General features: G+C 49.8%; 1 protein-coding gene across 1 annotated transcript; it reads right to left on the reverse strand.

Moving 5' to 3' along the window:
- Positions 1-9,700: 9,700 nt before the first annotated feature.
- LOC136363789 (maestro heat-like repeat-containing protein family member 7) lies at positions 9,701-14,661 on the reverse strand. The gene is given in 15 exon segments (XM_066323270.1): positions 9,701-9,934; positions 10,219-10,275; positions 10,558-10,660; positions 10,898-10,999; positions 11,161-11,316; positions 11,450-11,626; positions 11,836-11,976; positions 12,149-12,263; positions 12,520-12,715; positions 12,718-12,934; positions 13,180-13,327; positions 13,633-13,781; positions 13,965-14,114; positions 14,224-14,288; positions 14,541-14,661. Coding segments are annotated over 15 exon segments (2,097 nt in total). The 3' UTR covers positions 9,701-9,734.
- Between the last annotated feature and the right edge of the window lie 455 nt (positions 14,662-15,116).

Below are 15,116 nucleotides of genomic sequence, written 5' to 3' on the forward strand. Positions count from 1 at the left end.
GACAGAGAGAGAGAGAGAGAGAGAGAGAGAGAGAGGAAAGGTAAAATAGGAAAAGGAAATAGAAGCAAAACAAAGTCAATCAATATTGATTAAAACCATTTTTCAAAATAATCAAACAAATTGCAAAGATCAAGATAATTAATTAACTAAATACAATCAATATTAATTAAAACAATTTTTCTTCAAGTAATCATTACAAAATCACAAAAAATCAAAAAATAGTAAACAAAATATAGTCATATTAATTAATTAATACTATTTTCTTCGGATAATCAAAACAAATCACAGAAATCAAAACTAATTTTCACTAGATTATAACAATGACAAAAATTATTTCAAAAACACACATCCAAATTTTATCATATATTTATGATTTATAATTATGGCTTCATCTTGTGTCAATAGTCTTGGGGATGTCCACAGGGGAGCAGACATTGGTTTAATTGTGTGCATTCATTAGAGATGTCAACTGTGTTAACCATTTCATCATCCTTCAATTCATAATGAATAAGATTGCTGATAAAACCAATCCAAACTAAAATCAAAAGGACTATGATTGGATGACATAATTTGTCCAGGACACTTGTGGCAGTAGGTGACCACCCAAAAAGGGTATCCCACCATCTGCGTTCAGCATCTTTCCTTACCCTTTCCAAAAAATTATGTATTTTTCTCACATTGTGATGAATAGTTACCAGGGTTTTCTGTCTGTTTTTCTTTATTTTTGGCAAAAATTTCAATTACATCCTGATGAAGCAACAATTGCTTTACCAAAGTAAGATTCATCCCAATGGGGGTAGGCAATAATTTGTGAATCACTGTATAATCAGATTGTAAAAGACGATAAGAGTTAACTGGGGCTACGTTAAGAAAAATCACATCCTGTAATTTTGGTAAAATTCCAAACACAATAATTTGAGTGATTTTTAGTATCCACCACTACATTTTCTACAACTACAACATCACAAGCAGTTCTAAAGCATGCACACCCATTGCCTATATACACAAGCACTGTTTCAGAAGTCTGGTTAGGGTGAATTTCAAAGTGACAGATATTTTGTTCTGTGTCCAGACAAATACCTTGAGCTATAATTGCATTACTCTCACAGATGAACCCTTGTTGTTTTCAGAAAATACAAGATTCCAAATTAACAGTTTGCCATTTCTCCCCAATTTGATGGGCCCATTCCCTATGCTCGGAAGGACAGAGAATAGCTCCATCGTGATTCAATCCTAATGCAATGATGGGAAATATTGAGTGCACTGAGGCACTATGTATGGTTAACACAAAAGCTGTGACTGTATTTGTACTGGGGTTGTAAGTAAAATTCACTAAGTTCCAGCAGGATTGGAATTCTCTTTCAAAATCAGTGGCACTTTCCCAAATTATTTTCCAAATTTCAGTAGGAAAAATTGAGGCGGCAACTGACTGCATCCACAATTGTGCCTGGATGAGCATGGGCTAGTGTGATTATTTTAGCTTTCTGCACAGAGGTGTTTGCTGGTAAAGGGTCTCGATTCGATAATCTTTTTACAGGTAGTGACTGCATATCTGGCATATTGTTTTTTACTAATAACACAGCTGCCTCCATCAGTAAACTAGGTTTCTGCATCTGTGAGAGGGGTGTCCTTCAGGTCTAGGCAGCTGGAGCAGGTGCCTTCGATGGTTTCTGTGCAGTCGTGTTCTACCAGCTCTTCTTGGTTCTTCTGGAGGAAAGAAGCTGGATTGACAATCTTAGTCACAACTATTTCCACATCGTCTTGTTCTACCATGATGGCTTGGTATCTTAGAAGCATTTGTGGGGACAGCCAGCATCTACCTTTGAGTTCCTGCACTGCAGATACTGTGTGGGACACTAGCACAGTCATTTTCTGGCCTAATGTGAGTTTGCGTGCATTTTGAATATTTAATGTAACTGCTGTGACAGCCCTGAGGCACTCAGGTTATCTCTTAGCTGTTGCATTTAGCTGCTTTGAAAAATAGGCAACTGCCTTTCGACATGGGCTCAGGTCCTGGGCTAATATCTCCAGGGCAATGTCTTGTTTTACATGGGAAAACAGGAAGAATGGTTTACTTACATCCAGGAGTCTTAAGGCTAGAGCTGACATGAGAGCTTTCTTCAGCTGTTTGTAGGCCCAGTTGGCCTCTTTTGTCCTCTGAAGGTCTTTACCCCCATTCGCAATGAGTGCATATAGGGGTTTAACAAGGAGTCCGTAATTGTAGATTCATTATTTTCACTATCCTGTCATTTCTGAAAAAATTCGCAGATCTTTTGTGGTCTGAGGCTTGGGAGTCTGGCAAATTGCGTCTTTACGGCTCTGTCTCAAAGTCTGTTGTCTAGCTTCATTTTCATAATTTAGGTAGATCACCTTGTGTTTTACTACTTGAGCCTTCTTCTTTGATACTCGATACTCCGTGCTCTTGGAGTCTCAAAAAGTTTAAGAGGGTACCTGTCTAAGCCACACATGCCTCTTTTGTTCTAGTGGCTATTAGCAGGTCATCTACATACTGTGGTTGCCTTCCTTCTTCTGGTGGGGCTTTCCAGGACTCCAGATCTTTTGCAAGTTGTTCTCCAAACAAAGTAGGAGATTTCTTAAATCCTTGTGGAATTACCGTCCAGGTGAGCTGAGTATTGCGCTCCTTTCTCAGGCTTTTTCATTCAAATGCAAAAATTTTGTGACTGCCCTAATGGATAGGAATGCAAAAGAAGGTGTCTTTCAAGTCTAAAACTGTAAACCAAGTTAGCCCTGGTGTTAGGCACATTAGCAGTGTGTGGCTACCATAGGATAAAGTATATATAGTAGCAGGATAGATAGATAGATAGATAGATAGATAGATAGATAGATAGATAGATAGATAGATAGATAGATAGTAGCAGTGGGTTGGCTACTATGGGATAAAGATTTTCAGTGATCTTATTTACTGCCCGTAAGTTTCATACTAGTCGATATGACCTGTCTGGTTTTTGAACAGGTAGTATGGGGGTATTAAAATGGGATTGACAGTCCTTCAGTAATTTTAGCGGTAAAAACTTCTTTATTACGGGGCTAATTCTTTCCATATCTTCCTTCTTCAAAGGGTATTGTTTAATTCTAACTGATTGTCTTTTTTCTTAGGGCAAAACTTTTATAGGGGTAGCAGTCTTTGCCCTTCTTGGCACATCGGAAGCCCATACCCCAGGGAATACCTGGTTTAGTATTTCCTCGGTAATTTTTCCTTTGGCCCTGATTGCTGTCAGTATTAGACTTAACACTTCCACATATTGCTCATTGTTTAGTTCTAGAACAATTTCCTCTTTCCTAAATTTATTGTTTACTCAGTAGTAATTTCAGCAAATCCATTCTTAGAAGGGGTTTTGGCTAATTTGGTAGATTTAGGAATCTAGGAATGCCCCACTGTTTCCCAAACTTGTATTTTAATGGTTTATAAAAATATGCCTTTTTAGATTGGCAAGTTGCTCGTACTACTGTAACATAATCATCTTCTATAGGTACTAAAGCTTTGTTTAAAGCAAAATACATTGCTGCAGTGTCAACCAAAAATTTTACTTCTTTCTCCTCATTCCCCAGCTTCATTTCTATAACCAGCAGCTCTGCTGGGGTAGACACCCCTGGTCCCCCTCAGTGTTTTTGTGCATGTGCCACTACCCCCTCTTTTCCTTGTCTCTTATGTTTGCCGTGTCTTTGTTCTGGACACTCATTTTTACAGTGGCCACACTTCTTACAATTCACACATTGGTCTCTGCCCAGCCAAGGCTGGTCCTGCTTGGGTGGCCCCTGTCCATGCCCGCGTTCCCTTCTTCCTTCCTCCTTCTTCCTTCTTCCTTCTTCCTTCTTCCTTCTTCCTTCTTCCTTCTTCCTTCTTCCTTCTTCCTTCTTCCTTCTTCCTTCTTCCTTCTCTTCCTTCTTCTTGTATCACCACCACAAATTTTCTCATTCTTTGTTTGTCCTCCTCTTTTTGATTGCTAAAAACTTTCCATGCTTTCCCCAACAAGATTTCTAGGTTTCTCTCATCTGGCTCCTTGAGTTTTTAAAGTTTGTGTCTAATATCTCCTGTAGGTTGCCCCAGGAATGAGTCTACTGGTTGTTGTATCCCTATCTTGGATGCCGGATGCAGTGAGGTGTGGCAGCACATGGCATCCCTCAGGTGGTCTAGAAATTCAGATGGTGTTTTTGAGGGACCTTGTTTGATTGTGTAAAAAGCTGATTAATTTACAGTCTTGGGTATAGCCTTTTTCACTCCTCTTGCTATGATAGTTCTTGGTAGTTTAACAACTTTTGCCTACCTGATATTTTATTTGGATCCCAACATGGATCTGGAAGGGGAAAATAGCATGTTTTATCTTCTATTCGCATCTGTCATGCTTTTAAGTGATTTTCTGCTAAGTCCTCTGCTGTTTTTAGAATCAATTGTTCCTTGGCTCCAGTGAATGCATCTAATAGCAACTGTATATCATTCCAGTCATGAATATGTTGTTTCACTGTATATTGCAAGCGTTTGACTGTGTTTACTGGGTCATTTAGATAATTTTTTGCAACCTTTTCCCATGCCTCTAAGTCCATGGAGGAAAAAGGTACTTGAATTATTACTGGCCCATCTGGTCTCGCTACTTCTCACTGGGGTGCCTGTATCACTTGCTTTCTGGTTTGGGATGCCCTAGGACTACCCAGGAGTGTTGGGGCTGGTGCTTTGTTCAGGTGCTCTGGAGGAGGTGGCTTCCAGAGGGAAGGAGGAGGGAAGGAGTCTTCACATTCCTCTTCCTGCTTTTTAAAGAGGTGGCTGAGCATATCAGTTCGTTCATTCTTTTGGGTTGCAGCTAGATAAACCTTGCTCGATTTAATGCATCTTTGGCTAATGCCACAGGAAAAACGTCACCATTCCAGCTTTCCTTTAGAGGCTTCACTGTCTTTCTCAAAGGGCAATACCAAGGGGTAGGAGAGGGCTCTAATTACTGCAGTAGTTTTTGCTATTCAGGATTATTTCAGAGGCTGAAAAACATGTCACAATATGAAATCTCATCTAATTTCCTTTCACATCTTAAGGAAAGCATTGACTGTAATAAGCTGTTATAATCTAGTGTGCCAGTAGGGGGCCACTTTACTCCATCATCCAAACAGTACAAGGGCGACCACTGTGAACAATACTTAACTAAATTTAGGGGCCTCCAGTACCCACAATGTCTTTCCAGTGTGCTAAAATACACTCCAAGAGGCTGGCCTTGGGTATCCCTTTGCTTTGTTCCGATCTCATTATCTCTTTTTCCCTGCCTTGTTTCGCTTCTAGGCAAACTTTTCACGCTCCTGCGCAGTCCTTTTCCAATCCTCCTCTCTTACACTCCAGATTTCTGGGATAAGGTATGATTTCCTACACAAAAATTCTAAAATTTCTGGCTTAGGATCTCTTGGCCAAGTGGCCGACATCAGGAACACGTGTCTTCTCTTCTGCCAGAGGAGCAATACCAACGCCTTCCACAAGTTCCTCACCTCACCAGTACCCACACAGAGTGCTGCCCCTTTCTACAAAAGCAGGGTATTCTGCCTCTTCTTATCCGGATATTCAAGTCCTTTGGGCTAGGTTGTTGCTAGTCAAGAGTTACTAGTTTTCCAGCAGAAGTCTCAGAGACTGTCTGAATAATTAGTTCAACTCCTCTTTCTGTCCATTTTTTCACAGAGTTAACAAACTCCCAGGGCTTGAGTATGAACCATTGTGGGAGAGGGGTTCTTTTTACCTGTCTCGCAATGGGTATGTCTCAGAGGTCACCAGGATACTACTCAACTTCTCTTTTGTAGATAACCCACAGAAGTGGACGCAGCCAGAAAACAGTAAAAAGAGGGAAAGGCTATGCTTATGTCATTAATACAGAAAACTAGAAAGCTTATATAATAAGCCTTCCTAGCTTGTTGCTGTTGTAGCCATATTATCACAGGAATGTATTTGAGATATACAGTGTATCCAGTCCCGTTGACCCCTGGCTGTACCAGGTGCTCATGTCTGGACGCACCAAAGTTGGAGGGGGTGTGGCACAGCAAGCAGCATTCTCTCCGTAACACCTGAGCCGGCCAGCTGCTGGGAAAATAAAATACAGAGGGCGAGTGCGTGGCACGCTGTAGCACCAGCAGGGACAGAGAGTGTAGTGAAAGGCTAGCGTGAGCTAGCAGTGGTGAAAAAAATGGAGGGAGGGAGGCTAGCTCAAGTGAGAAGCAGCAGGCTGCAATGCTCAGCCGTGCCGGAAAGCAGCTAGCAGCTCCTGCAGTGCCGGGAGCATGAGCCATCAGCGGCGGGCTGCTCATGTCGTGGCGCAGGGAAGCGAGCCCTCTAGCCCTCCTACACGGCTCCTCTGTCCCGCAGGTACGGGAAAATTAATTGATCTGTTCGCCCTCTGGGATGAAAATTAATTGATTTGTTCGCCCTCTGGGATGACCCACATTCCCGAAACGAAATGCTTATTTCAACCTGAGATGGGCTGAGAGGAATCTTATGAATTACACAATATGCAGTTTTCTCTGCAATAAACACTCTATATTCACATGTTAATAAACACACAACCCACACATGTAACACTCGCTCTGAATCTTTTAGCTGTTTCAGCCACCCAAAACAAAGGGTGTCTCTGACATACGATACCTACACACACAATCAGCACAAACACATCTGACCACCACACTCGTTCACAAATTAGCAACTCATCAGACGAAAATTTGCTCAAATTTCCTTGAGATGCCTTGACAGTGATGATTTCCCTCCTCTTCTCTCAGTACTACACTTCCTAGGGTGCCTTGCTCACACCCTGCGCTGTCCCTTCCTGGCTGCTTTACACATACAACAAACTCTGGAATTTACAACTTAACAATCGCAGTTTACCAATGCAGGGGGTCCTTAGGCCTACCCCCAAGGCCTGTAGCAGGTCGCCTCTTGACCAGGGAATTCCCTAAATCCCCTAAACCAGCCCTCGCCGGTTCCCAGCCGGTATCCCTTACCGCTAGCTGGTACTCTGCTAGCAGTTGCTTGCAAGACAACCGCCAGGGTGTAGTGCCATGCATGTGGACATCTCTCACACATCTTACTGGAGCTCTATCCCAGTGTACGCTTTTCCTTCTAGTTTAGTAAATACCTTTGTCCACGTTGGCTCCAACAGGTTCTTCTGTCCCCCTGTGAGTAAGCATGCAAGTGGTGAATCCTCGCTGGGAATGCCTTGGCAGTGCCTGGGGAGTCCTACCCCATCCAGTCCCCGCAGCTGGACAGAGGGAGTCCCTTTGTGGTCGCCAACTGAAACATGGCGGAAAGAACTCCACAACTAATAATAGTTGTTAGAGAGGTATGTATTGATCTGACGTCGAGATGCATGGGGAATAATTTCACCAAAGACACACATAACTAACTACCAGAGAGCTTGCCCCCTTATTATTCTTTGAGGTCTTTTATATGCATGACATTTCACTGTCCCCCTCTCGATATTGCAGTCCTTAAAAATATACAAAAGGGTAAGAGAAACAGTATTTGGTGTTCTGAATGCGATCTCATATATTCTAATGTACTACTTGGAATACATTCCAACATAGAGTATATGTTCTTAAATCTATTACAAAGGATCAGCTGGGATTTTTCAAATCTGTGTCTCAGTCACCAGCTAGGCGGCCCCATTGCTACCGTGTGAGCAGTGGGAGCCACCACAGTGCTGGCGCTATTTAACGCCTCTCCTCACATGGGACAGCAGGAAGGAGAAGCCACTGCCCCTGCTGCTGCCCTTCTTCCTCCAGTGTGGCTGGCTAGGGGTGGCCAGGCAGGCAAGGCTCTCCATGGGCCACATCGAGATGGTGGCGATCATGGTGACACATCACTGCCAGCTGTGCAGAGATGCACCCGTGGTGATGCCTCGCCACCCCTGGAAGAAACCGCCCTTCTGCTCTTTTGATTTTCTTCTTAAATTATCGGTGATGGAGAGACGGGGATATCCGAGTTCTGATCAGAAGCCAAATTTATTGAGCACACAAGGTGTTTATATAGGGGTTTTCTCGTATGGCACTTCTCTAGGGTTCTGTTTTTGGTAACAATTTCTCATTGGTTATATATTCTTTATGACATCACACCACCTAATATCATCATCCTATCACAAGGTTTTACAATGTGTTTCTTGGTCACTTATTCCCCAGGGAACCTTTATCTGTCTGTCTCTGTGCAAACCCAATTACCTGAGACAGATCAAAGCGTAGCCCAGATTGTCGACCTGGAGGGAATAAACGTGAGGCCTTGGGAGGTAGGATGTTAGGAAGATGCTAATGGAGTCACAAAAAAATAAGCCCCATTGGTTCAGGACCTTAGACTCATAATGTCAAGCCCCTGCCCTGTAACCACAATTAGACACCTGCCGCAGGTATAACCCTAAAAAATGCAAGTTTAACCACGCCTCCTCGTCTTGACCTCGCCAGGCCTACAGTCTGATACATTAAAGGATATCTCTGGACTATCCATCGTTCCTGTCCTGTTTATTAGCCTCTCTCAAAACAGCCAAACCAGGAGACAAGTGGCAGGAACACCCCCTGCCCCCACAACATGTGGCACCCCTGAACAGGGACTCCTCACACTGAGGAGAGCTGCAGGATTCTTGGTTTGGCTGGATTAGTAAACCGAGTAGGACCTCTCTGCTGTGGATTAAAACTTGTTGGGCGTGACATAAATGTGAGCGACCATTCAGAGGACATCCAGTTTTCTTGGACTCCTGTGGGAAGGCAGGTGAGCAGAGAGAGGGAAGACTACATCACCCCCGACCCTAAACCAGTCAGACTCTCCTGCCCAATCACCCCATTTTTTTTTCTTGGGTGTGAGATGGGACAGAAACTTGCCAATTTAGAACGAGATGTATATGAACATTTAAAAAACTTTTAGTAGAGCACGGGAGGGAGATCAAGAAATGGGAGTTAAAAACCTTACTGATATGGGTATTGAAAATTCTCTGTCTGCAATAAATTTGGGTGGCAGCCTTCCAGCTCCTGCAGGACTCAGTTCAGACTCATTTTTTCCTTTCTTTTTGGGATCACATGGGAGTCAAGTTATATAATTTAACCACCAGGAGAGACTCGATTCCTCCCCATTCGCTGACTACATTTCAAGTGATCCTAGAAGCCCTAAAAGTCAAAAAAGCGATGGCAGCTGCAGCCTCACACCACCCCATTCAAGGGAACTGGGATTTCATCCCCCATGCCAAGCACCTGCTCCCCTTCACCTGGGACTGCTTTTAGCCCTCTAATTCCTGGAAGGGAGCACACACATAAAAAATCTCCCATACGCAGGAATCTTGCTTATCGGCTACTCCTGTCCCTTCGTGTTCCCTTCCTCCTTGCCCTTCATATTTTCCTGGAATAGAACACACAACAGAGATTGCATTGTTTTGGCCATTTCAGGGCACTGATCTCACAGGGATCCCCACAGCTCTGGCCCCTGCCTTCCCATTCTGTTGGCAGTGCAAAGCCTTCAGCAGAACCACCAAGGGCCAAGGGGCTTCTGGCCGTTTCCCCTGCAACACTGCACACCTGGGCAGCTTGCTGAGAACAAGGACCCTTTTCCCCCTCTTCCTCCATGCCCTGAATACCCTGGGCAGCAGAAGAAATCTCCTTGTAGTCTGTGCATGATAACACATCCTTTATTTATATTCTAAAGCCAAACGAAAAGAAGAAGAGTCTTGAAGAAAAAGGAAATCCCCACTGCCTCAGGCGGCCCCAGCAGACAGTGTCCAGGCTCAGCCCTCTGCAGAGCTCCAGCAGCGCAGCCAGCCGAGGCCTGACAGCCGAGGCCGTGTCATCCATACCCTGCGGAGCTGATCTTGCAGGTTCTCAAAGATGGAATATCGAGATCTGTCTACTGCCTGGAGGATGTAAAATGTTTCAGTCGCCAGGTTACTGATGTCAGGGCTGATGTCATCTGCCATGTCTTCGAGGGCTGGAAGAGAGAGTAAAAGAGTCAGATCCCAAAACTGCGGGGACCCGAGGAGAGCCCCCTGCCAGGGCCATCCCAGCCCGCTATTGCCATGGCCAGGAGGGAGCAGGGGCCAAGGGGATCAGCCCGAAGCTGCTGGACACGAATCCCCCCCGTGCCTCTGAACTCTCTGTGTGCTCTGCCCACGCCACCCCTCGTCCACACAGGGAGCAGAGCCCTCCGCAGCCGGGCCAGAGCTGGCAGCTTCCCCCGCCAGCGCCCGCTGACAGCCCGCCGCCCTCACTCACCTTTGTAGATCAGCTCCAGCTCTTCCCGCTGCCCCCTCAGGTACCGCCCGGCGATCCCTGTGAACACAGAGCCTGTCGGGCCCCAGCGGCACGGCTCCCTGCCGGCGGCGCTGCCGGCCCTGTGGCCACACGGCCTCCTGCCCCGGCAGGGCTCAGCCCGGGCCCTTGCCGCACGCTGCCGCCCCCGGGCACGGCTGCCAGAGGGCGGCGGCGGCCCCGAGGCCGGGCGGGGCTCCACGGCGCCGGGCCCGGCCGCCGCCGCAGCCGGGGCAGCAGCCGGGGTCGGGGCGGGGGCCGAGCTGCGGCGGGCCGGGGAGGGAGCCCGGGCCCGTGGCTCACCGATGAACCTGAGGGCCGCCTCTCGCAGGGGCTCCTGTGGGCTCTCCAGGTACGGCAGGGCCTGGCGCAGGGTCTCGGCCGCTCGGCTCCTGTCGTCTGTCAGCTGCAGAGAGCGGCAGCAGGGAAGGGTTGGCAGAGGGGCTCCACGGGCACCCGGCTCGGGGCCACCGGAGCCTGGAGAAGAGCCCGGGGCCCGGGGAAGGGAGCGGCGTGTGGGGCGCAGGCTGGAGCCCCTGGCTGCAGTGCTGGGCAAGGGGCCGCAGCTGCCGGCCCCACACACTGAGCACCACAGTCAGGGGGATCCTCCAGGCTGAAGCTGGGGCTTGCAGGTCGTCCTTACCAGGCAATCACTGAACTTCCACAGCTTTCTCTTTCTCACCAGTTTCTCAAGATCCCTTCTCTTCAGGAACTCGGTCGCACAAAGCAGTGTTTCCCAAGAAGCCTGGAGAGCAGCAGAGAGGCGTAGATGGCACCACAGCCCAGGGCACAGGACCCCCATCCCCGTGCCAACACCTGGAGGAGGCTGCAGGCTGCAAGGTGCCAGGGCACGAGGCATCTGAGCCCCCTTGTTGGGGGACACACCAGCAGCCCACGAATCCTCACCTCTGCCACATGCTGGTTCTCATCATGGCAGTGGAAGAACAGTGGAAGCAGGCTGTGGCGCACGTGTGTCTTCAGAGCCTTTTTTCCCTTTTCTACTAGAATAGTCACTAATGTTCGGAAGAGCAGTATGGAGAGCAGCTGCACCTGGCTATTATGCTGTAGGAAAGGAAGAAGAAAATTACCTCAGCATCGGCTGCTCAGGGCTCAGCTAGGTGTAAGCCTGCAAATCTACGTGGCACCAAGTGTCGGGCAGCACCCAGTGGCCGTGGCTGGGGGCACAGAGCCTTACATAGTGAAATAGTGGCAGGAGCGGCTCAACCAGCTGCAGGGCAATGGGTCTGGGTATGAGCATGTCCTTGTTCAAGACTATAGAGCTGAGTAGCATAACTGTCATTTTGACTATCTCTCTATCTGCATCCAGCAGGAGGTCCACAAGACTTTCAGTCAGGCTCCACATTTTTTCGCTCTGTGTGGAACACAAGTCTGTGAAACACCACCCTGGTGCTACAGGGCCCAGAGGCCAAAGGCCTTGTCCCGAAGGACTAGGGCTGCTGAAGCAGGAGACAGGCGAGCTGGGAGCAGCTGCCTCAGCGCCCAAAGCCCAGCCCAGCCCAAGCGACTGTGTTGCCCATCCCCACGCTGCCGGCACGGCTTCAGCCACTGCCCCCTTCTCACCATGGAGGGATCGTCAATGAGCACAAGGAGCGCCCTGAGCGCCAGGTGACGCCTCTCCCTGGACTCGCTCTGCAGGTGCCTTGACAAGGTTTGCAGGACTCTGATGTGACCGGATTCACTCAAGTCCATGCACTCGAGGATCTGAAAGGCACAGGGCAGTGTTGGGACCTGGCTGGCAACAGCCCTAATCTCCACAGGGCCAGGCTCAGGCAGCAGCAGCACAGGGCACAGGCACCGTTGCAGGCAGCTGCAGCTACGAGAGGGAGAGAGCTGTGAGGCAGCTCAGCGAGGCAGCACTGGCCTTCAGGCTCACCTCCACAAGGAATGCCAGGGCAGTCAGATCCCAGCGTGGTTCCTGAGTGCTGAGCAGGTGGAGCACGTAGTGTACAATTTGGGAACACAAGGGTGTGGAGACATGGGACATCTCCCTGGCAGGAGAAAAAGTACCCAAGACTGTGAGCCAGGGGGGCAAACTGTCCCACGGCCTGACTCACAGAGGTTTAGTCTTTCACCACCATCCTGCAAGAGGACCTGAGCCATTTGGGCTCCTTCTGGGCACCCTCCTCTCCCAGCGTTTTCCAGTCTTTTTGGCAGACCCTTGGTGACAAGGCCATCTGGCCCACAACCAGAGGGACTGAGCACAGGGCACAAATGGCAGAGGCAGTGGGGAGAAGGGGGTCTCACCTGGCCAGCAGGCCCACGGCATAGTGGTGGGTGTCAGCACAGACCAGCGTGTCCCAGCCACGCTTGCGCTCCATTGCCACCACCACGTTCTCATACTGCATTCGGCAGAGCAGGGACTTCAGGGTCCGCACTGCAAACCTGTGTGCAGAGCAAAGCCCAGGTCATGGTAGGAGCACCGGCTCCTGCCCTGGGGCAGTGGCAGGCACAGGAAGACCGGGATGGAGCACCTGTTGGGGCTGGTGGCAAGGCTGTGTTGCTCCTGGCAAGCCTTCCAGAAGGCATCTACCTCCTCTGGCATATCCAAAGAACTGCTGAACGCTTGGAAAAGCAGATGCACAAAGAGACGGGGGAAATGCACCAACACCATGTGTGGGACCAAGGGCAACTGGAGGATCTTCCACATCACCACAGTTGCCTGCAAAGGACAAAGCGTCCTGAGACAGCGCTCAGTGCCGAGGTGTCGCTGTGGCAGGGCATGAGCGTGGCAGGGAGAGGCCAGGGGAGACGCAGGGGGAGCACTGGTCCTGGTGCCCCTGAATCTGCCCCTAGGCCAGGCTTCATTCCAGTGCAAGAGTTAGGGATATGCAGTGGGGGAAGGAGGATGGAGGGCTGCTGGAGAGGTGGCCTTGGGGTGAGCAGGGGCCAGTTCCAGAAACTCACAGCAAGGGCAAAGACATCCCTTTTGTCCCCATCAGTGGTGCATGTGCTGTGCACTGGCCAGTTCCCCAGCACATCAAGGAGTAGCAGCTGCACCTCCTCTGCAGTCCTGGCTGAGCACATGATGGTCTTCCACATGGACAAAGCAGCTCTGCAGGGTCAGAACTCTGTCTCAGGGAGACCTTGGACACAGCACCGTGTCCCTGGCAGCAGTGGGGAGCTGAGCTGGCTGCTACCTCTGCCTCTGCCCACTGCCCCTCTCCAGCAGCACCCAGGCAGCCCAGCCCCGTGGGGACAGACCCCTGAGGGGCAGGGAGGGAGCATGGCAGCAGGCTTAGGGCCTGACATGCCAGTGCTGGGAAAGGGAGTAGCCAGAGGGCCGTGAATTCTCCTTTGGTCAGGCACACCTGGGACAGGCTGTACAAGGTGAGCCCTCTGGGCAGGTGGGCCCCATACCTGTCACACGATGGGGCCACACGCAGGAGAGTCATCACCACATCAGTGGGCTGTGCCTCGGTGAGATCCAGCAGGGTCCTGAACAGCTTGTGCTCAGTGTACTCATTGGCCAGGAGCCACTGGTGGATGTACCTCACTATGGCAGGCACCTGGAGAAGGCACAGGGAGACTTGGAAAGCTGCCAGAGGGAGAAATGTCCCCAACTTCTCTAGAGAAGGGCTGCCCTTTCCACCACACTATTTTGGCCTGAAAGAGTTGCAGGGAACAGGGGGTGTGGCTCAGGCGGCCAAGCAGTTCCTGGTAGGATCAAACCCTTGTCTATGGCGTCTTACTTGCTTTGGATTGAAAAATCCCTCCTCCACAAGCATATCCAGCAAGGCAGCACTGGTCTTGGTTTTGAAGAGGTGTGAGTATCCTCTGACCCCAGTGCCCACAGCGCTGGTCTCTTCCTCCCGCATCCTTTTGATGAACTTGCAAACCAGCTGTAGGAAACGGGGAAGAAGCCAGGAATGCTCCATGGAGTGCTCCAAGCACAGTGCTCGGCTGAGCAGTGACAGCAGGCCCAGCCCAGGTGGGGATGGCTGCAGGTACCTGCGCTGTCCTGCGGAAGAGGCCACGCCTGGGGTCCTGCTCTTGTGTCCCATCCATGGCTGCATCTGGCAAAGAGCGAGAGCAGCCAGAGCTGAGGGGCTGTGGGAGAGGCCGGAGAACACGGCCCAGCCCTGCACTCCCCAGGCTGGGACTGCCCCAGGATGCCCCAGAGGATGGAGCACGGCCACTGCGGGCTTCAGCTCCAGCCCTTCTTCTGTCCTATCCAGGAGTATGTCCCCAGAGCATGGATGCGATGGGATGCAATGGGGCCTAGCCAGCAGCAGGCACAAGCCATGTGTCCCAGCTCTGCCACTCACCCTCCTGTGGCAGCTGGAACTGCTCCACCTCTTCAGTCTCCTGTGCTGCGGCAGGTCCAGGACCTTCTTCTTCCTCCTCCAGCCAGGCCAGACTGGGCACTCTCAGAGGTCTCTGCTCCATGTCAGTGACTGGATTTAGGGGAACGTGCAGGAGAGATGTCTCAGAAAGTCTCCAAGTCAGCAAGTCCTTCAGTCATGCCTGGAAGGCACCCGGACAACTGCAGTGCTGGGAAGAGCTCAGGACAGCAAGTCCTGCACTCTGGTCTCGAGGGCTCCTGCCACAAGGACGGGAGGCTCCTTGTCAAGGATTGTGGTGTGGCCTCCAGGTCACTGGCTGCAGGAATAAAATAACACCTTGGGTAAGCTCCAGGGCAGACACAAACCAGTGTGCAGTGTCAGGCCTCCTCACAACACCGCTCTGTCCTGTCCTGTCGTGTACTCCAACCACTGTGGCATGGCTGTGCCACCGCCAGCACCTATGTCACCACATGTCACAAAGGGCCCTTTGACTCCCTGTCCCATTCCATCCCACGGTGACTATGCTGCTACACCGTGTCACAAAGGGCCTTTGCACAC

This window comes from Sylvia atricapilla, chromosome 7, assembly GCF_009819655.1.
Source record: "Sylvia atricapilla isolate bSylAtr1 chromosome 7, bSylAtr1.pri, whole genome shotgun sequence".
Lineage (NCBI taxonomy): Eukaryota > Metazoa > Chordata > Aves > Passeriformes > Sylviidae > Sylvia > Sylvia atricapilla.